This window comes from Harpia harpyja, chromosome 12 (genome assembly GCF_026419915.1).
Source record: "Harpia harpyja isolate bHarHar1 chromosome 12, bHarHar1 primary haplotype, whole genome shotgun sequence".
Taxonomy (NCBI): Eukaryota; Metazoa; Chordata; class Aves; order Accipitriformes; family Accipitridae; genus Harpia; species Harpia harpyja.
Window position 1 is genome coordinate 40,032,219 of NC_068951.1, and position 20,631 is coordinate 40,052,849.

The 20,631-nt window shown below is 49.8% G+C and overlaps 1 protein-coding gene across 3 annotated transcripts in view; it reads left to right on the forward strand.

Annotated features, from left to right (window-relative positions):
- Window positions 1-20,631, forward strand: part of MECOM (MDS1 and EVI1 complex locus) — a 345,547-nt gene that overhangs the window by 288,501 nt on the left and 36,415 nt on the right. For 2 of the 3 annotated variants that reach the window (XM_052804152.1, XM_052804154.1), the window contains exons 3-4: window positions 8,677-8,811; window positions 19,425-19,527. In XM_052804152.1, the coding sequence (XP_052660112.1) occupies window positions 8,677-8,811; window positions 19,425-19,527 (238 nt within the window). Of the gene's footprint in view, window positions 1-6,553; window positions 6,969-8,676; window positions 8,812-19,424; window positions 19,528-20,631 lie in introns of those variants that run through there. The other variant, XM_052804155.1, reaches the window with a different exon arrangement.

The following is a 20,631-nucleotide window of genomic DNA, read 5'->3' on the forward strand; positions in this document are numbered from 1 at the left end:
GCAGGTGTTTATGTCCACTCTTGTACGCCTAGTTAAAACTTTGGCTACAATAGGAATGCTTTGAAAATAGCCAGTCACTCCTAAAATTGATTATTAAAATAGAATTACCTGTTATGCATCACAATAATTCTTGTAGTGTAAAGTTCTGTTGGTTAACCCTTCCAATCCCTTTTGGCCTGGTATTTTTCCCTGCTTTGGTATTTTCTTTTCCATCCTTTTGGTTTGCAAATTCTGTTGTCAGACTCCGGATAGTGCCGAGACCCGAACGGTGCCCCAGGGCTTGCTGCCACACACCCTTCCTCTTTCCGATGCCACGAGCGGCTCTGGGGCTGGAAAAGGTCTTCCAAAGCAGGCTATTTGGTAAATGAGAAGGCTTGAAAATTAAAAATTTGGAAAAAGTGAAGAATTAATGGATCCCCGTTGGATTCTTATGCACGTACGTACAAAGGAAGCCTGCAAAATCCTTTTACTGTGCTTTCTACCTCCCGGGTACGGTGCCTTCTCAGGGAGTGTTTTTTAGAGTTCTTCCATTTTTAGAGCAGCTTCTGCAAAAAGTTGTGTTGCCAGGCAGTGAAGCAGCGGCTACATCAGGTGGGAGCCTCTGGCCACCCCACGTACAGCCTCCGTCTGCGGGGTCCCACTGCTCGATCTCTGGGTGAACAAATTGTGGGAAGCAGGAGTGGGTACAGACCTGGTACAGATTTATTCAGTTGTATTTCAGCAAAGGTGAACGAGAGTGCGCTCAAAAAACCCAAATCAGCCTTTTTTCGGTCATGTTGGCAGGTTTTAGAGGGCCACGCTCGAGCTCTTTTACTCTTTGGGTGGTTAAGAGGGAAAAGAGCCCTTCCAGGCTGCCCAGCACACAGGGGGAGATGCAGACTAAGGGCATCGCCAGTGGAGTTTCCCAGATTCTCCAGAATTTTGGCTTTCTTTCAAAACATGAGAAAGGTAAAGCACAGGAAAACACACAGCTTTGGGGTGGACAGGAGGCCAGCACCCACATCAATCAGCCGGTGCCTTAAATTGCCCTGTCTCTAGTGGGTGTTAAAACGAGCTAGCTAATGCGGGTTTCTCCCCCGACTTTTATCTTAGCGCACACACGTGCCAAACTCGCCCGGCGGAGACTGTCTCGCCCTGCGGGTGCAGTAACCCTGAGCGCGAGAAGGGCCCGGGCTGGATTTGGAGGCTTCCAGACTCTTCTGTAATGGAAGTAATGAACACTACGAAGGAAAACAGCAACAGTCCTCAGCATCCAGCGCCAGAGCACGTGCCTTGGCAGGGAAACCTGGGGGAAGATTTGGAGGAGGAAAACGAGGAGATTTCTCCCGGTGGAACTCCTTTTCTGCTGCCTGTGCAAGGAGCGGGGGGTGGACAAGGAGCACGTCATCCCCTGGCATCGTGGTTTGGGACTGGCTGCGAGGGCCACGGTTTGTTTGCAATAAGGTGTTATAACATCTCTTCCTGCTGCGAGGAAGGGCAGTTTCTACAGGGTTTCCAAGCCTTCCTCCCCAAGGCAGGAGCAGATTCACCCAGGCAGCTGGATGCTAGTCGCTGACCCCGTTTTTACATCTTCCTTATTGACGGAGAAGGTACATCTGCTGCGATTTCCCTTCTCCTGGTATGCAGTAACACCCGAGATCCAAAAAAATTCACGCTCGAACCCCGGCGGCATGGCTCGGTGCCTGCCAGAAAACTCCTTCCCACCAGGCAGCCCCTGCTCAGGAAGTTTCCCCTCATCAATCAGCTGTGACGGCACCCACACCTGCAGGGAGACCCTCGCCGGCGGGATGCGATGGAGCCGCTGGCAAATGTGGGTGCCCGGACGCGGCAGTGCCCGGACGCGGCGGTGCCCGCCCCGGTGCTCGGCACACCAGCGGGCTTGCACGAGTGAGAGCTGGGCAGGACGCGAGGGCAGCGGGTCTGCTGGGACCCCGCTCACGCCGGGATAATGGGAGATGAGAAAGCAGGGTTGGGCTGTCAAGCTCAGATCGGGGTAAGAAGGAACATGCTATTTTAGAGCGCTGATTTTAATAAGAGGGAAAAAGTGGAGCCTTTCTGCTCCATACTTGGGTAGGTGTTTGGTTTCTGCCAGTAGCAGCATCGCGGCTGCTCCAGACCGTAAGAGGGGGTGCAAGCAGGCACCAGCACCCGTGGGAGCTCGGGGACGACTTCACCCACCCGTGAGCCCTACCAGCGCCGGGACACCAGTCGCGTGCGCCTGCCGTGTATCTGCTCCGCGTGGGCACCGCGCGTTTGCTGTACGTATTTAGTTAGGCCAGCAATAAAGCGCCGGGACGGGACGGGGGGGGTCGTGCAGCAGCAGTAGGAGGAGAACGGACCTAAACACGCGCTGTCTCTGTGCACGGCTGGGGGCTGCGTGTGCTTTGCAGTTCCCCGAGCACAGGAGTCGCAGAGGTCCTTCAACTTTTTTATTGCCTGCACATGCACCGCGCTCATTTTTTTGTAAGGATATGGGGTCGTTTATTTTTTTTTCCCCGAAGGCAATCGGTATTTTCGGCGGGGGGTGTGCGTCTTTTCTGCACACTCCTCGTTTCAGAGCGGTAAATGCCCCTCGCTGCCTGGCTGTGGAGGGAGGGGGGACAGCCCGGCTGGGTGTCCCCACCACAGCTGGAGGTTTTGGGCTTCGCGCCCTGCAGCTGCCGAAAGGGGACCGACCCCCTGCGCTGGTGGGGTGAGCCCCGGGGGTCCCCGGAGCCCCCCGCCGCCCTGGGAAAGGGGGTGCTGGGCGCAGCAGAGCGTTGATCCCCCCCCCGCGTCCCACGGCCGGGGGGGGAGGAAACCCACCCTCCAGCAGTGCCGGCAAAGCCAGCCTGACCCGAGCAAATGAAAATAATCAAAAGTAATTAGAAGCGTGCTGGACTGCTCCTCGGAGATCTGTGCGAGAGAATAAACATGCCGGAGCCCTCCGAGCCACTGCAAAGGCCCATGTCTGAGCTGTTAGGTGCCCTGACCTTGTCCACATAAAGACGTGATTTATGAAGTGCAGGGCACAGCAGCAGGGCTTCTGTCTTCTCCAGAAGAACCAAATTACTGAGGTGGAGATTAACATGCTTTCAGTTGGGCCCATTTCCAGACCAAGGGAAATTTTTTATTTACATTTTTTTACCTTTAATTTCCTCCTCCTCTCCCTCACTCAAAAACTGCCTTTTGGCCGGGAGGGACGAGCCCGGCAGCGTGTGAGGGCAGGAGGGGCGGCCAGGACGGGGCACCGGTGCGGGGGGCCGCGGCAGCACGGCGATGCCCACCACCACCGCCTCTTCGTGCGAGGGCTGGAAGAGGTCCCGCTCTTCCCCCTGAAATAAGCAGCAACACTTCTGTGTTTTTGCTTGATTTTTTTTTTTTTTAAGTCGATATCCGCAACGTAGGACGGGAGGAATTAACATGCAGAAATTGTGTCGCCTTTCCTGCTTGTCGCTGTTTTCCCGGGTCTGTCCCAGAGTGTTTGGATATGTCGGAGGGCAGTTGTTTTCTGCGTGTTTGTTTTGCTTTGCTTTTCCTTTCTCCATCCCCGCCTGATACACTTGCCCGGTGTTTTAAACACTCACCGCAGTGTTAGTCAGGATGCTCAATGTTGTGTTTAGTCACCTTGAGAAATATAACATTAAACCCCACTTAAAAATGCGGTTATGAAGTGGCTTGCTCTATAAACGTAAGGATAATATTAAGCCTAATATGAACATTTACGGTATTTTAAAAAATTGCCAGTGACTCATCTGATTTTTCACCGTTGTCCTCTGCAGCGTTTGTCCACAGGAAGCCCATTAAAAGTGGACAGTGCAGTTATTTCATCTGGCTTTGGCTGAGCTGCTTTGCTTTGCTTTAATGATGTGCTGGAATGCACGATGCCCATAGGGTCTCCATTATGAGAACTTTTACTTCTGGGACGACCATGAAGTTAAAGGCTTAAAAGAGGCATCAGTTTACAGCCTGGTGGGAATTACTAGCAGACTCGAGTACTAACTCCTTGCTGCCTCCACTAATATAGCGACTTATTTTAAATAAACAATTGCAAAAGGGACCCTGTGGAAATATTTGGGCCTCTTGAAGCACCTACCAAACCGTCCGAGGGGAGAGAGAAAAAAAGGCTACAGACACGTTTAAAAGATTCTTGCTCGAAAAAAGAAAAAATATACGCGTGCGGAACTCCAGCGTCCCCTTACATGACCGGCGGTCAAGCGAGGCTCAACCCCCCCACGCCACGAACCCCTCCGGCTTGGGGGGGGGGGGGCATGTGCCTTCCTCCTCCTCCTCATCTTCCTCCTCCTCTGGCCGCGCTCCCCTCCGCCCGGCTGGGGTAGAACGGAACCTCCGGCAGCGATGCCCGAATGGGACTTACCAAAAAATGGGTTTTTGTTGGTTTTTCCCCCCCCCCCCTCCCCGGGCAGCTGCGCACCGCCCGCGTCCCTTACTCCGGCCCCGGCCGCGTCCCGCAGCGGCCCCGGGCCGTGTCCCGGTAGCGAGCGCCACCTAGCGGCCGCGCTGCGGAGCCTCGGCGGAGGCCCGGAGCCCCGGTGCCGGCCGGCTCCGCTTTGCCGGTACCGGGGAGGCCCTTTTGTTTATCCACCGGCGTTTCCTCCTTTTGTGGTATAAGAAGGGAGACCGGGGGGGGGTGGGGGGGGGCCTCCGGCTCCTATCGGGGCCTCTGATCAGGCCTATGGGCTCGAGCAATCAGTTTCCCAGATTACTTGTATTTAATACACAATGCATCATAAAACAAATCCCTCATCCTGACAGGAAGAAAATAGAACAGCTCATAGCTCGAGCCGGTCCAATTTATGGCTAAATTAAAAAAAAAAAAAAAAAAAAAAGAGAGAGAGAAAAAAAAATAATAATAAGAAAAAAAAAAAAAGCTCCAACAATGGGTGAGCGGAGGGAGGGCAGGAAATCAATGGTCCGGCAAACCGGGCGGGCGGCGCGGTTCTCAGGCCCGGGTGCTATGGGAATCTTCCACCAGGTTTTTTGAGGTTATTGACAAAGGATTTTTTTTTTTTTCCAATTTTTTTTTTCCTGTCCTACCTACCACCACTGCGTGCGGGTGTGTTTCCCCCCCCCCCCTTCTCTCTCCCCTCCCCGCCTCGAACAATAGCTATTATCTGAAATAACAGTTCAATGTCACAGATAACAGGCCGCTGAGACGAATTAATCATCATCTCTTGTCACCCGGCTTCTCGCCCTCCCCCTGCCCTCCTTCCCCGACCCCCTCCCCGGCCCCCCGGGAAAGAAAAATCGACTTTTAGTCTGAGAAATATATCTGCACTTAAAAAAAAAAAAAAAAAAAGAAAAAAAGTGGGTGGCACTTCTGGATCGTGCAATAAAAGATACAGTTCAGCCCTCTTTTTTTTTTTCTTTTCTTCCTCCTGCTCTCTTCCCCAAAATACACACATATATAGGTGTATCTTGCCGTAGTTAGCCCGGACGGTGCCAAACTTTGCGGGCCGGTTTGCGGCTTTGCGTCGCGGTGGGATTTCGGGGCCGTTTAGCGAAGCCGGGAGGAGCCCCGGAGCCGGCGGGGGGGGTTGCGGTTGCCCCGCGGGTGGGAGCGGGCCCGGCCGCTGCCCCCACCGGCAGGCAGAGCCCAGCCTCCCGCCGGCTGCTTTCATGGGATTCGTTACCAAATAAATAAAGGGGGGAAAAAAAAAAAAATTAAAAATCGTTTAGGAAGCGCCGGCAAACGGGGGAAAAAAAAAAAAAAAGTTGCGTTTCATTAAAAATTATTACTAATAACCACAGGGAGGGCGATGACGAGAATAACGCGGCTAAGGAGCCGGCCGCGCCGGGAGAAGCCGTCGGGGCGAGCGCGGCTCCGCTCTCCCGGTTGCGGGGAGCGGAGGGCGAACGGCGAGGGCCCGGGGGCACCGCCGCCGGCAGGGCTCCCACCGGCCCCGGGAGGAGGCCACGACGGGGGGGGGGGGGGGGGTTGGTGGGCTGCCGGTGAGCCCCCCCCCCCCCCCCGCGGCGGGGCCGCTCCTCCGCGACCTGGCGGTGACCCCCGGCCGCGGGGCCGCTGTCGCTTTAAGCGCGCCGGGAGCGCCGCCGCCGCCGCCCGGGACGGCGGGGGGGGGGTGTGTGTGTGTACGGGGGGGGGGGGGGGGCGGCCGCCGTCGCGACCGGGGCTGCCCCGCTTTAAAGAGACAGTGCCCGAAAGGGGAGCGGCGGGCTGGCAGGACCCGACGGGGTGGGCGGGGAGGGGTGGGTGGGTGGGTGGGGGGGACACGGGGCCGGGGCCGGGCGCTGCCCCGGGGAAGAAGCGCCGCGGGCAGGCTGCGGGGGTGGGGAAGGGGGGGGGGGAGAGCCGCCCGCCCGCCCACGCACGCACACTTTTCTCCCATCCCCGGCGGAGAAGTGAAAGAAGTTTGTTTTGTTGAGCGGTGTGCGGTGGGTTGTTTTGGGTTTGGTTTTTTTTGTTGTTGTTGTTTTCTTTTTTTTTTTTTTTCCCTCCCCCTTAAAGAGGGTTGTGTGGTTTTGGGGTTGGTTTTTGGTTTTGGTTTTGTTTTTTTTTCGTTTCCCCCCCACCCCCCTTTTTCCTCCCCCTTTCTCCCGATAACTTTTCTTTGCACACACACACACACACACACACACGCACACCCCAAGCCAGCCGATAAGACCAGGAGGGGCCGAAAAGGGGAAGGTGATGGCGAACCGGCAGAAACCCGCCGAACCCCACCACCACCGCTGAACCCTCCGGGACCGGCAGCCCCCCTCCCGGCCTCCCCACCCGACACCCCGGCTCCCCACCGCCCCCCGACAAATGGTGAAGCGCACCGCACCCGCGCAGCGCCCACCGCAGCCCGGGACCCCGACGGCCGCGGCCTCCGCCCGCCTTTGACGCCGAGATGTTGCTTCCAGCCGCCTGAAGGATATTTTTCTCTCTCCCACCCCCCCCTCCTCCTTCCACCATCCCCCCCCCCCTCCCCTTTTCGCCCCCGCAGGGCTCCCGGCGACACAAGGTAAGAGCGGCGAGCGCGGAGGCTGCGCTGCCCACGGCCCCGCGGGACGGGGCCGCCCTGCCCCGTCGGTGCCCGCCGTGCTGTCGGCCCCCGGGCAGACCCTCCTCCGCCGCCCCGGGGGTGGGGGGGGGGGGGTGAGGGTGGTGGTGATGTGTGTGGGGGTGAGCCCCCCCCCTTCTCCTCCTCCTCCTCAGAGCAGAGCGGGCTTTGCATTGAAAAGGAAAATTAAATGCCACTTTTCCAAAAAAATAATGGAACCTCGCGGCTCCGCTGGGACACCCCCCCCCCGGGATTTAGGGTGGCGGGGGGTTGGGGTTTTTTTCCCTTTCTTTTTTTTTTTTTAGGGGGGGAACCCGGCGGCCCCCGGGGGGGGCAGGCACGCACTCGCCCCCCCCCCAACCCACCATCACCACGGATGGGCCCGATCCTGGCACCCGGGGGGGGGGACACACACGACACCGGGGTAGCACCCGCCGTACCTGGGGCTGCCCCCCGGCACCGGCCGCCCCCGCGGGGAGAACGGTTTTCCGCGGGGCTCGTTTAATTAATGAACGGGAGCGGGTTGAGGCGATATTGTGAAGCCTTGATAGGAAACTTCCGTGGGTTTTCATTAACTAAATGATACACAATGCCGGGGCTCCCGTCCATTCAGCTCGGAGGCCAAAAGTGCTCCGGGGCTGGACGTGAATACAAACGGTTCCCATCGGGGAAACAACCTCCCTCTGCCTTTGCTTTTCGTTTGGGGCGTGTGCGTTAAAGTTTGGGTGGTTTGTTTTTTTTTTTTTCCTGCGAAAATCGGGTGGTTTGCTGGCGGTGCCAAGCCGGAGAAGTTACAAATGTAGCAGTGAACTCACTGGGATGCTGTGGAAAGTTTAGGATAGGCCGGTGGTAAAGCTTGCAAATAAATAATGACATTTGGTCATATGTAATGATTAGTAATTTGTCATAATATTAGAATAGAACATCCTCTTTAGCTTGTCCACAAGCAATCTCATTATATTTGTTTATTGTCTGCATAATTGGAACCATTTATTGGTATGTATTGAATACTGCCATGTTTTGCATGAGTGTTTACATTGTTTTTCATTTATTTTTCTGTAGTTTGGCATAGGGAGTTCTATTATTTGCTTCAATTAAGGGGAGTGATTTAAGTGTTGCACAGAAGGGCTCTTTGGGAAGCGTAATATTAAAACGAGGTAAATAACTCTGCCTACCAAATAAAGTTTGGTTAAGAGCAACAAATACAAAAAGATTAAGTGGGTGCTGCAAACAACGTAAATCCCCAAACAAACCAGAAACCTCAAATGAAGCCAACACCACTTGTTTTAATAATTATTGTTATATTCCCTGAGAGAATCCTATTTAATTAAAATCACAATTTCAAACATAGTCAGTGATGAACGCGTAGAAAATCAGATCCCTCTTAAATTAACGTAGTGTTTCTTAGCAATAATTAGGCAACGTCTCGATTACACGTAAATGTTTGTCAAGACTTTTTTCAATACATTTATTGTCCTTTTATTATTATGTATGTATTCCTACCGTTCCTAAAAAAAAATCTCACTAGAGAAGCATATTTCTGAATAAACATGCCTGCGTTATTGTTATTATTATTATCCGTTTGTTTATCTGGAAACGTGATTTATCTTTTGATTAGTGTGCCCAGACAGCGACAGAAAGATTTACTCTTTCATATTCTTGCTTTTAGATCTTGGATGAGTTTTGCAATGTGAAGTTCTGCATAGATGCCAGTCAACCAGATGTAGGAAACTGGCTCAAATATATCAAGTTTGCTGGATGCTACAATCAGCACAACCTCGTTGCATGTCAGATAAGTGATCAGGTATGTGGTGTTCACTTTCTGCACTTATTTTTTTAAGGAACATTAAGGTGTCAATGGAAAAAAAAAAAACCAACAACAATTCACAACAGATTTTGGCCTGTTTGCTGTTATGGCAAAAGATAAGGCACAGACGTGAAGTGCAGAATAGAATAATTTTGATTATGGGCTGTAGATAATACAAATTTTCTATTTATTCACGTTGTTGTTCAATTCATAAATATTTTTTTTTTTTTAATCTTATACTTGATAAAAATTGGGACAGCTTGCTTAGGAGTACAAAGCCAATATTTGCTGATTTTGAATCAGCAGCGTTTTCTGGCTCCTGTTCCAGTCCACTTGGATTGCTACATTAAACTGTTGAGTTGATCAGAAGCTGTAATGTGAAATTAATGGAGAGAGTGGAGGGGAAGACGCAAAACTGATAACGCTACCAGTGTAGCTGCGTGTATGGGGCTTTGGATTTGAATGCACACGTGCATGAATATTATTGTGCCTTCCCATACACTTTGCTGGAACTCGTAATACTTGTGTGCTGAACCAGGATCTTCAGTGGTTTTCTTTTTCTTCTCATTTATTGCACTTAACTCCACTCTTTGTTGCGCCGAAACGTTATTTATCCTCGTGTGTTGGGAAAAAGGCTGGGATAGGCAGAGGAAGGACGCAGTGAAGCATTTTGTTTTCAATTATGCTGATGAGTTATTAGGTGTTTCTTAAATCAAGGTTTGCTTTAGTCTGCAGATAATGCATGCCGTTATGAAATATTTTAATGGGTGAAGTTAGGTTAAGAGAGCTATATTCTTTAAAGTAAAATATCTAAAATAGCAAAGCAACAACTGATTGTGAATTCTTGTTTCCAATTTAAACTTTGCTACCTGCAGCATAGGATTCGATTCATTTAATCAGTATTTTGGTTTTCACCACTTAATTAACTGCATCAGGTGAATGTTAAAGATTATCTTTAGCTGATTTAATTGCCTTGACAGTATTGAAAGAAGAATCACAACCAGACACAAAGCTTCAATTAGAAATCATTCTTTCTAATCAAATTCCTTACTTATAGGAAATGAATGTGAGACAGCCTGCTATTTGCAGGACAGCATTATGTATTTCGCTCATGCGAGATGGTTGATGAAAACCGGTTTAAATAACTTTTTCAGAAACTATGAGAGAAGTTTTTTTTTTTTAATTTTCAACTTGTAGAGTTCAACCCTGAGCACATGTAACACAGAATGAGCCAGCCGACTGAGATATAATTTCTTTTTTTATATAGCAGCTGGTTCAACTAAAGAAACCATAAAGACTATTAGTAAATGCAAAATACGCTTTCCAAGCTGAAATATGCTTTACGCTGAAAAATGATAAATACTCTCAGTGCAGAGCATTTATGGAACAGGGATACGAAAAGGAAACTGTATAGATTAATTGAAACAGCAAATTAAAATATTTTACGTTTAATAAGAGCTGGCATAGATAGGAAATATTAGAAGTGGAATCACGTGCATTGGTCAAAGCAACTTACTGTCTTTGTGTCGGTATTGGTGATCTGCAACTGAAAATACACGCTAGGCTGAAACCTCAGCATCTACCTCTGCGACGCAGACACGCGCCCGCGTTTTGACGTTTTTGGAAGGAAAGTTATGGCGCTTTTAACTTTCTCTTTTTTTAGTGTTTACATTTCTGACATTTGGTAATGGTGGCTGTACTGCTGCCAATAATTTCTTTCATTCACTGGAGACTTGTTATTTATTTTGCACAGTATTGTGCTGTTCATAATTCCATATTTTTATAGCTTATTGTTGCTGAGATTTGCAAATTAAGAATGGGTTGTCTTTCAAGTAGCGTGTTGTGAGCTGGGTACTGTCAGCAAGAGATTGTTGTTCATTTGGCCCTCTGGAAACGCTGCACGTTTACCCACGAAATCGTACGCGTACTCCAACGTTTTATGACCAGAGCCTAAAAAGTTAATGCTAAAAATGTGCTCTCGAATCTTAAAGCGAAAAAGCCTTTCTAACAGCTCCTCCTTCTGCTTTCTTCTGGCACAAGCTCACCAGAGGTAATATAAAATATAATAGGAAGGCAAACTGGGAAATGGACATTACATGGCCAAACGTGTGCGTGTACAAGGAGTGACAAATGTAAGTCAGGACTGAGCGTGCACATGTGCCTGTGTATAGACTGCGTGGGGCTGCCTTTGGGTCACTCTGCCTCTGTAGCTCTGAGAAAAAAGGGGGGAAAAAAAAGGAAAAAAAAAAAAAAAGGGGGGGGGGGAAAAGGGAAAAAAAAGAAAAAAAAAAAAAAAGGCGAAGCCCGAGGACGTGTATCAGTGGTTGCAGCTAGAGCTGGAGGGCAGAGGCGATGCAGCCCAGCTGGGACAGGAGGCCCCAGCTCAACTGGAGCTGCAGCCAGTGCTGGGTGCAGGGGTGGGGGGGCACCCCGCTTCCCCCCCGGAATAAGAAGCACCTCAGCAGCCCTGGTTGCGTGGGGAGCATCTCCGCTGCGGGAGACGCTGCTCGCTGCCGAGGCACAGATACTCGATCAGCAGTAATTGTTCACCTCTAATTGCTTCAACTCATCTGTAAAATTCACAAGCAAACATTGGGCTGTACCTGAAAAGGTAAAAGATCCTGCCAGCGCTCCCAGCCTCATGCTGCCCACAAGTTTATGCTACTAAATTCAAGCTTGACTGACAGACAGGTATGATTCCCAGACTGCTTGAGGCAGGATTTGGATGAATCTCAGGGCGATGTGTAATCTAGTTGCTCTGCTAAGCTCTACTTTCTGTATTTAACAAGAAAGAGCGAAAGAAAAACATTTTTTGTTGTTTTCTCTCTTAGAGTTTTTTCAGAGACATACCACCCCACCCCCCGGCTCACGGTTGAGGTTAGGTTTCATCACTTAGGATCAACTTTACAAAAGGCCTGGGCTCTTTCTTATGACTGTATAAATGAGCTTTGCTAAGATGAACAGCTCGATAATGGTGGGATGCAGTCAAAACATGCACGCTGGATGCAACTCATGTTTCATTTGATTGGAGGTGGAGTAGGGTTTAAAAGCTGCATTTTTGGGGGTTGTTTTTTTCTATTTCAAACAAGGTTGATCTAGGATTTCTCTTTGCTGTCTTCCTATTATCTCCTGTCATACCCAATCTAACCTGAACGTATGTAATTCAAGATGTATATGAATAATAAAATTCCACAAACAGGGCACTCTCATTTTTTCCTTTCCCCAAAGAGACTACAGTGTGTGCAGAGCTGTAGAGAGTCTTGTCACTGTTACTGCCCTGGAATGCGTTTCTTCAGCTCAGCAGAAACGGGTATTGAATCCTAACTGACTCTAACTTGGACGTCTCCCCTCTGTTATCATTAAACATGATAACATTAGTTCAACTTCTTAATGACTTCACAATGATTAGCCCTGTTAGGCTTTCTGGTAGGGCTGTCATCCCAGCAAAAGCATTATTTTTAAATATATATGTTAATGAAAGTGCAGTTGCACATACAGCAGCAACTATAGCAATGGCATGTCAGGGGCTGTCACATGTTCCAGGCACGTTTTCAGGCTGGGATCACGGTCACCTTCAAGCTATAAAAAATACATTTTTTTTTCTTTTTTTTCTTTTAAGAAACATAGTTGGTAGCAGTTGAAGCTAGAACTCCTGAATATTGTTTTTCTCTTACTTATTGCTTGCAGAGCTCTGACAGTGATACAGCTGTATAATGCTGTGAAACTGCTCTGAGCTTCCAGGTCTCTTCCCTCTCAACAAAGCAGCTCCTGAAGAGTCCCTTTCGTTTATCCATGGAAAACTCAACGTGCCTCAAGATCAGTTTACTGAGGTTTTGGGTTGCTGTGTGTGCTGAAATAGGTTTTTGGGGTTCTTTTTGGTGCACGTTTTTTTTGTTTCCTTATATTCAAGTATATGCCGCTGCGACGGGAGAAAAACCAGTAGTACTACCACTCTTAACAACGTGCCCGATGTCAGTGATATAAACTTACACGAGTGAACCTACTACTGTAGGTTTCACCAGATCTGATCACATCTTACACGTTTTACAAACTTTTTTAATCCGCAGACACAGCTTCATGTTTCAGATTTTACTGCCGCTGCCCCCCCTCTGCGACCGGCAGCTCGCAGGCAGAAAACGGCAGAGCCTCCTCCAGCAGCCCTGGACGCACAGCCACCTGCAAAAGTTGCGTATTTAAGGAACAGTTTTGAGGCTTTGTTGTCAGAGAGTGAAATTAAGGTTTTGGCTGTTGTGGGTCAGGAGGGCACGCACACGCTGAGCTCATACGGGGCCCTATTCTGCCATGATTCTTCCTATGAATTATTAGTTTATTAAGCAAATAAAGCTTAATCCAGCTCCCACTGAAAATCTGTCTCCAGTGGAGCGGGGTTGTGTTAGCTTAGGGCTGGTGGAACGAGGGGCTCGTCGGTGGTGATTTTCCACTTACTGCAGTTAGAGCCGAGGCTGTGCGTGAAACTCCTGCTCAGTCTCTACATCCGCCGGTGTGAGCTGGAGTTTAATGCACTGGGGGTGTTGCTGCTCTTGGCGTTGGCCTGTCCTGGCGTGACCTAAAAGAAATTGGTTAGAACAAAAAATGGCGACTAATTGTTGCCATTTCTGCAAAGCGATAAGCTTTTTATTGATGATTCGGGTTTAATAAAAGCAGTAAGGCATGTCGTCTCTAAGCAAAAATACCTTTTTTGTGATGAGAGCTGTCAAATCACACCTGGGTACTTGCCAGAAAGAGTACAGAGGATTATAGATGTCTACAGAGCCAGGACAAGGCTGTAACTCACCGAGCACTTTGTGTGCGTCATGAATGAAGGTGGGATGTTAGAAGACAACTGCGTGGGAAGGTCACCTCAGGAGAACAGGCGGACACACAGAAGTTGTGGTCTGGTGTCGGTGGTCAGCGATCTCCGAGCAGGAGATTTTGCTTGGCTGGATGTGGCAGCCCCTCACCCGGACCCAGGGCTTTCATAGAGGCTAAAATTCACCTATGATGGAAGAAGACATGAGTATCGCTGGGGAGGTGGCCCGCAGCTCCCCAAAAGCCAAAGAGGGTGCCCTGTGGAGGGACGTCCTGCAGCTCCCTCCTTGCTTCGGGAGAGCAGGAGGCACCTTTTACCTCAGAAGGTGGAAAAATGGGGATTCCTGGTACCATTTCAGGAGAGCATCCTCGCTCCAGCCCTTTGTGCTTGATCCGCTTTGGCAGTTTTGGGGCATTTTGGAAAGGAGGAAGGGAAGGGTTCGCAGTGCCGGTGCCGAGATGCCGCGGTGCTCCCCCACCATCTCGGCAAGGTGAAGGGAAGGGTCCTCTCCTCCCCGCCGGGCTCCCACCCGTGCCCCCGCAGCCGCTCGCACGCAGGCACTTGCTGAGTTTTGCCTGGGGATTTTTTGCTGAAGTTTTCTTTGGGCCCAATGCAGTGCTCAGGAAGGACTCCTCTACATTAGCCCTTGAAAAAACTCCAGTTCGCTTGAATTTATCATTTGCTTGAGTATGGTAAGAAGAACCTGACTCGAGTTTCATCACACAGTTCTTCAGCTGCAGAAGTTGTTCATCGCAGGAGCTAAAATTGAAGCTTCGCCATTTAGACCCTTTTCTTTCTTTTTTCCCCCTCAAATGCTTAATTACGGCTCAGAGTGAGGTTATGTATCCATTCATCCTTCTCATTTTTCTGGTGGGCATAAATCCTGATTTTGATCGAGCTCCTTGAACATGACGCTTACTATTAGTTTCGGACATTTAATTTGCTTTGCTTTTCAGGCAAGTTCCACTCTTGCTCTGAAGCAGCGTGGAGGCGAATGCCAGTTGGTAGTGTGCATGCCGCCTCTCCAGGCGCTCGCTTTCCTGCCCCAGCGTGGGGCACGCTCCCCTCCGGTGCACCAGAGCCTCCAAAGGTGGTCGGGAGACAGGACCGGTGCCTTGCTCAGGGTAGACGTACCCATGTGGCGGAGGTTGGGAACCCGTCAGGCGCTGGATGTTGGCGCAGGAGCAGCAGCGCAGGGTTCTGCGGACGCTGGTGGGCTTCACCAGGCTTTTGCCGGGGGTCTTCAGTTCCTTTTCACCATCCCATGCGGAGCGGGTCCTGCGCTCGGTCCTCGGCCTTGCAACCAGTGTGGTGCAGGACAGAGTCACTCGGTGCCTTCCCCTGTGGTGCTAGGTGTAAGTTCAGTGCATCACCTGGAGGGTTAAAGTACAAACCTGACCATTTACGTACGTTAAAGTACGACTCCGAGCAGCATCTCTCGCCTGCCCTAAAATCTGAATTTCCCAGGCAGCGCTGGGGCACGTGCAATGTTTTCCAAAGCTCTTGTATACACAGGAATAAAGGGTTTAGTTGGATGCAACGGAATACAAGTCCTCTTCAGGGCCGAGCGCGACAGATGCACGTGTACCAGCTGGTGCCTTTGCTCACGCTCATGGGCTGAAGTGTCGCTTTTTTCCCCCCCCAAACCGGCGTCCTTCGGTTAAACCTTCCCGGGGGCAGGAGGACACGCTGGATGGGAGCGGAGGGAGGGTTCAGGCGGAGCGGTGCGGGTCTCGCCGGGGCAGGCGGGACGGCCGGGGTACTTCAAAGCGCGCGGGCGGCGGCGGCCGAGCGCGCAGCCCCGGGCCGAGCTCGCAGGGAGTGCGTTTTCGCTATTATTTCAATTATTACAACTTCCTGAATAGGTTGAAGGTCATTCATAATTCACGCTTCTGTCATCTTTACGCATGCCAAATGCAGTCTATTAAGCATAAATAAAATTTCAAGTGCCTGACCAGGAAAAGTAAACTGGGATTCATAACAATGAGGCCTTATTCATCCATTTAAAAGTAAATTGTGTGTGTTCCTTTTTTTTTTTCCCCCTTCCCTTTCCCTTTACGGCTTTGCAGTTTGGGAGCTTTTATTTCTGCTCGGTAGCATAAATATATGACCTGCGGTGTAGGCAGGCACAGAGGACTGATGAGTTAGGCCTCCCCCAACTTCTCCCCACCTCAGACCCCCTGAACTTTGAAAGTGTTTCCAGATCTGGATCCGATTTTGCTCTTCCTATATAAACTGCAGTCACACACCGCTGATCCCAGGGCATGTGAAATGTGCATCTGGACTTTGCTTTTATTTTTCACTCCCCCCCTCCTCTGGCCGTTCCTCTACCGTGCAGCAGCTCTTCCTGAACTTCTCGAGGCAGACTGGTGCACGCTCGTGAGTCGTGAGCGCAGGTTAACCCGAGAAAGTCAGGTAACGAAACGGGATTTTGGTAGGCTGAAGAGGTGATAGTCAGAAAATTAAAACCTTTCGTTAGTTACGGTAGAGTCAGGACTGCGCCCAAGAAATCTTCAAGCTTTGCAATAGAAAAGTCCATTTATTCTACATTAGCGTTTCCTAAGACAAAAAAATACTGCCTGCGGTAGAGGTTGCTGGTGTTGCAAAACAAGGGCAGCCAGGAGGGGACCTGCGGGGCTTGGGGGTAATTTATGAGCTTTCTCATCCGGGGGCTTGCAGGACCCCCGTGCCGTCTGCCCCAGAAGGCTGCTGCCGCCTAAAAACTCGGGCAACGTGGTTCGTTTCCACAGTTAGCTTCTCACTTTTTCTCAGACAGGGTAATTCCAGGAGGTTTTAGGTAGGAAGAGTGAGAAAAAAGCTTTTCACGTGAAGCAGTAAGGACAGCTCTTAAAATCACATTAAATTTACCTGCACAATCATTTTGGTTTAAAGTTCAATATGTTTTATTTTAGTTCCTCGCTGGAACACAAGCTGGTATATAAACTGTTAGTACAGGTGGGGGCTTTTTGTACATACAGAAATTTAAAAAAATATTTTTAATAATACTTAGAGTTAGTATTTTAATAATAATAACGTGAAAATGCCAGAGCTGGAAATCTGTCACTTGGACCTTGTTTTGGAGGGTGTTAGTTCTGAGATGCAAAATAAAGAAACATCACTCAACCTAAACCATGGAGTTTTTTGGCATACCCCACCTTGTCTCCCCGCTGAGGTACAGAGAGGCTGGCCAGGTAGTTTCTGATGGGTAGCTTAATCATCTCTGATATTTTCGAATACCAATGCAGACAGGACAACTGGCCGCAGAGTTTACACCCTAGTTAGGGATTTGTCCCACAGCTGCAAGAAAGATTCTGCGTCAACCCGGGGCTTCCCAAAGAGGAGTGATGCACCCCAGCACAGCGCTTCGTGGACAAGACCCTCTTTATGCCTGTGTACGGTCCATATGTCCTCACTTTGTGACGAGAGGTGAAAAGGTCTATCAAAATACCTCTGATGGGACAGGAAAAATACTGGAGAAGGCTTCGTGGTGGTTTTTGTTCGCTCCTTGGTGTGGATGCACCGCTGACCTCAGAAGAACAGCTGAGTTTACCCGACCGTGACACAAAACCCAGGAGCACCGAGGCAAGTTCTGGGCAGAGCTGTCCTGGGCAGAGCAGGAGCTTTGGCACGGTCCCTCGGAGATGGTGGAGGTCCCACCTGGCTGAGGGGTGGGCCTGATCCTGCTCCCACCCCAAGGGGGAGGTGGGTGCTGTTGCAGCGGGGAGGTCTACAGAAGTCTCTCCGGTCAGCGTGTAATGCTATATACATATTATTTCCACCCAAAGCCAGCCAGCAACCAGGCTTATCTTCCACAGATCGGACTGCAGCTTCCCTTTCAGACGTGTGGAGGCCATTATACTTCTGGAAAAAAAAAGCTAGTTTTCAATACATTTATCTTAATAAATGGAAAAACAAGCATCACTTAAAGCAAATATTCACTGGATGCGGCGCTGACATCAGATTTATTTGTGGGAATTAAAAGCTGGCTTCATTTAAATGTGTTTTGGCCTTTGATCAACTGACTTGTGTTGCCCCAGCCGCATCCCTGGCACGCCAAAGCCCACGCAGCAGCCACGCGTCCTTCGGCACCGATGATGGCATCGGCTCCGGAGGGGATTGTGGTACCAGGCATTCGCCCGGCTGCATGAAGAGACACGCTCGAGACCCTGCCACAGCTCTCTTGGCCCTTTGTGCCCTCTGAAATACCTGGTGGAGTTCGAAATCCCCTTGATAAAGGGTAAAAATGGCAAGCCCAAGCAGATCCAGCCGACGGTTCGACCAGGGCGGCGTGGAAGAGGAGGGAGGTGCAGCCTGGGCAGATCAGGCTGCCCATAAACTTCTTCTCCTGGCTTTTAGGGGGCAAATTGGCCATAAGGAGGGGGTTGTGGCACGGGGACCTTTGTGCCCGAGGTGTTTTGCCAGTGCTTTTGGCACCGGGAGAGGGACGAGCTCCCCCGCATGCCTCCTTTAGAGCGGTTTTTGGGACAAGGCGAAGAAAAAAAAAAAAAAATCCGAGGAAATGCGTCTTATTTCGTTATTTTTAGGTCTTTAGCCCATATCTGTGGGCAAAGGCCGCTTGTGCAGAAAGAAACGATTAGGCTATACGGCCACCTCCTGGAGGACATCGGTATGTGCTCAGCTGCCGGGGCCACCCGATGGGTGACGGTTCACGTGTGACTGGACAGGGGAAAATACCCACGCACCTCTAGATACCCGTACCTACCTTGCGACAAACGCATCTGTTTGACTTTAAACAGTGGAGGTGATTTTCTGCCTTTCTCCCAATGCACTGGAATGAGACTTGAGAGTTAAGAGTTTGAGAGCGAAACCTTTGAAAATACGTTGGTCCGAGAAAACGCAAAGGCATCATTTTTTAGCATAGGAAACATAGCTGTCATGTGTTTTTGTTTAACAAGGCCTAAGGAAGTTACTAATATTTATTTGAGCTGCTTCATGGAGCTTTTTAGTGCTCTTCACGTTTCCTGCTGAGACGGAAAGCAGCCAGATGGATTTTGGGAATTTCCTTTCGGCAAAGCCTCGCGGTGCCGGCGTGCGCTGGCTCTGGGTGCAGGGACCCAAGGGACCGGGGCCCCTTCGCCCCCCCTACAGCCTCCTGCTTTCCCGACGGGCTTCTTCCCAGAGCCCAGAGCCTGATGTCACCTGTACAGGTGGACCAGGTGCCACCGGCCGGGGTCACCACCAGCACCTTTGGCTGCTCACGGTGTTTCTTCACCCAGGACTGATTTTTTTCCTTTGATTCCCATTTGAAGCTAAGGAATAACCAGGCATGCTGGTTTGTGTAAGTCTCTCACCTCACAGCTTCCCGGACTGCGTAGAGGATTGAAACGGGGGCTTGGATGCCTATGGTTTAATCAGCAACATCTTCTTAGGTCTGCTTTAGTACCTTTTCCCAGTGCAACAGGAGTTATCTCCCTTACATGGATCACTCAGGGATGCATTTTACAGCTACTTTGTACGTGGCTTTGGTATAACTAAGCACGCAAATTGCTGGTGATATTTGCAGTCATCGCGCAGCTCATTTTGCAGCAGAGGCTGTTGAAAGCAGTCGTCCTTTTTATCCTCACAGAGCCCAAAGCACCAACAGCTTTGGGGCTAGAAGGAGCAGACCTGCCGTAGTCGAAGTCGGCACCTCTCCAGCAAACGGCAGCCAGCACCCACTCCGGGGCAGGGTCTGGCCACACGGTTTTGACCCTGTAATAGTCACCGGCAGTGGTTTATGCCTCTTTGCTTGTTGTGGTAGTCACATTGCTTTCTCTCTTCTGTTTTTTTTTTTTTGCAGATATTCTACAGAGTGGTAGCAGATATTGAACCAGGAGAGGAGCTCTTACTGTTCATGAAGAGTGAAGATTATTCACATGAAACAATGGCTCCGGACATTCACGGTTAGCGGCTTCTTACTGTCTAATCTAATAGAAAGTATGGTTGGAATTAAGCAAAAAATTCTCCTCTGTTGGAATCCTTTTGAAATCTGGGTTGGCTTCACTGCAGTCAGGGAGGAGAGCTGGACCACAGTTCTATTCCTCTATCTTCTGCCCTTCTGTTTCTCTGAAAGCTGTTTGGTGAATAAACTGCTCTAATATTATCACAAATCCTTCAGTTCCTCTGAAGGGTGAGTCTGCTCTCAAAAGCAATGCCATCACTGGCATTGGGGTTTCTCTGTTTTTCTTCATCACTCCATCACTCCAACCTGGTCCAACTAGGAGTGTAGCTTCATTCAGTGTTGCATTTGAATGCAACTGAATGTTGCTTCATTCAATGTTGCATTTTCTACCTGCTAATGTGGCGAGCTCTAGTTTGCACAGTCAATATTTCTCAGCATTGAATCACTGCAACAATCAATGTCATTCAGGTTTTACCCTCGCTTACTTGAACCTCCCTGGCAGAAACAGAGTTCTGCAGATGTAACTGAGGGCAGTAGTAAGGCTTCAGGATTGAAACTTGATCATTTTGTGGGCATTGCAAAAGGAGAGCAAGAGTCCGTGTCCTTATCTCTAGGCTGTGCTGCTCCTGCAGGACCTGTATGGACCCTGATTATAGGTTATTTTTTGTCACTTAGCCAAACAACTGTTATTCTGTCATCTTGAAAAGAGAAAATCTCAGGTTGTTAATGTTGCTGTCACTTGTGAGAACATTTGAGCCATTCTTCCTCCTCGTGCTCATTCATTACTCATCCGACGCACATATTCTGCGTCTGAAACTCCTGAGCTGTTGCTCAGATTTGTCCTCCACCTCCAAAAGCTCCTTTTGCTCTGCTGCCCAGCGGGGACTGGGTGTAGGATATCTGCTTGATGCCCATTAGGTTGCAGTTTATGCCAATGTGGACATTTTACAAATTCGCAGGGATTCAGGGACAGTACACAGGGCTTTTCCCAGGGCAGGCTGTATCAAGGGGTGCACTTTCTTATAACTGCCTGTACATTTAGAGCAGTATCTTTTGTTCTCTTAAGAAAAAGGTGGGGTTTATTAATTCATTCTAATTTGGTTTT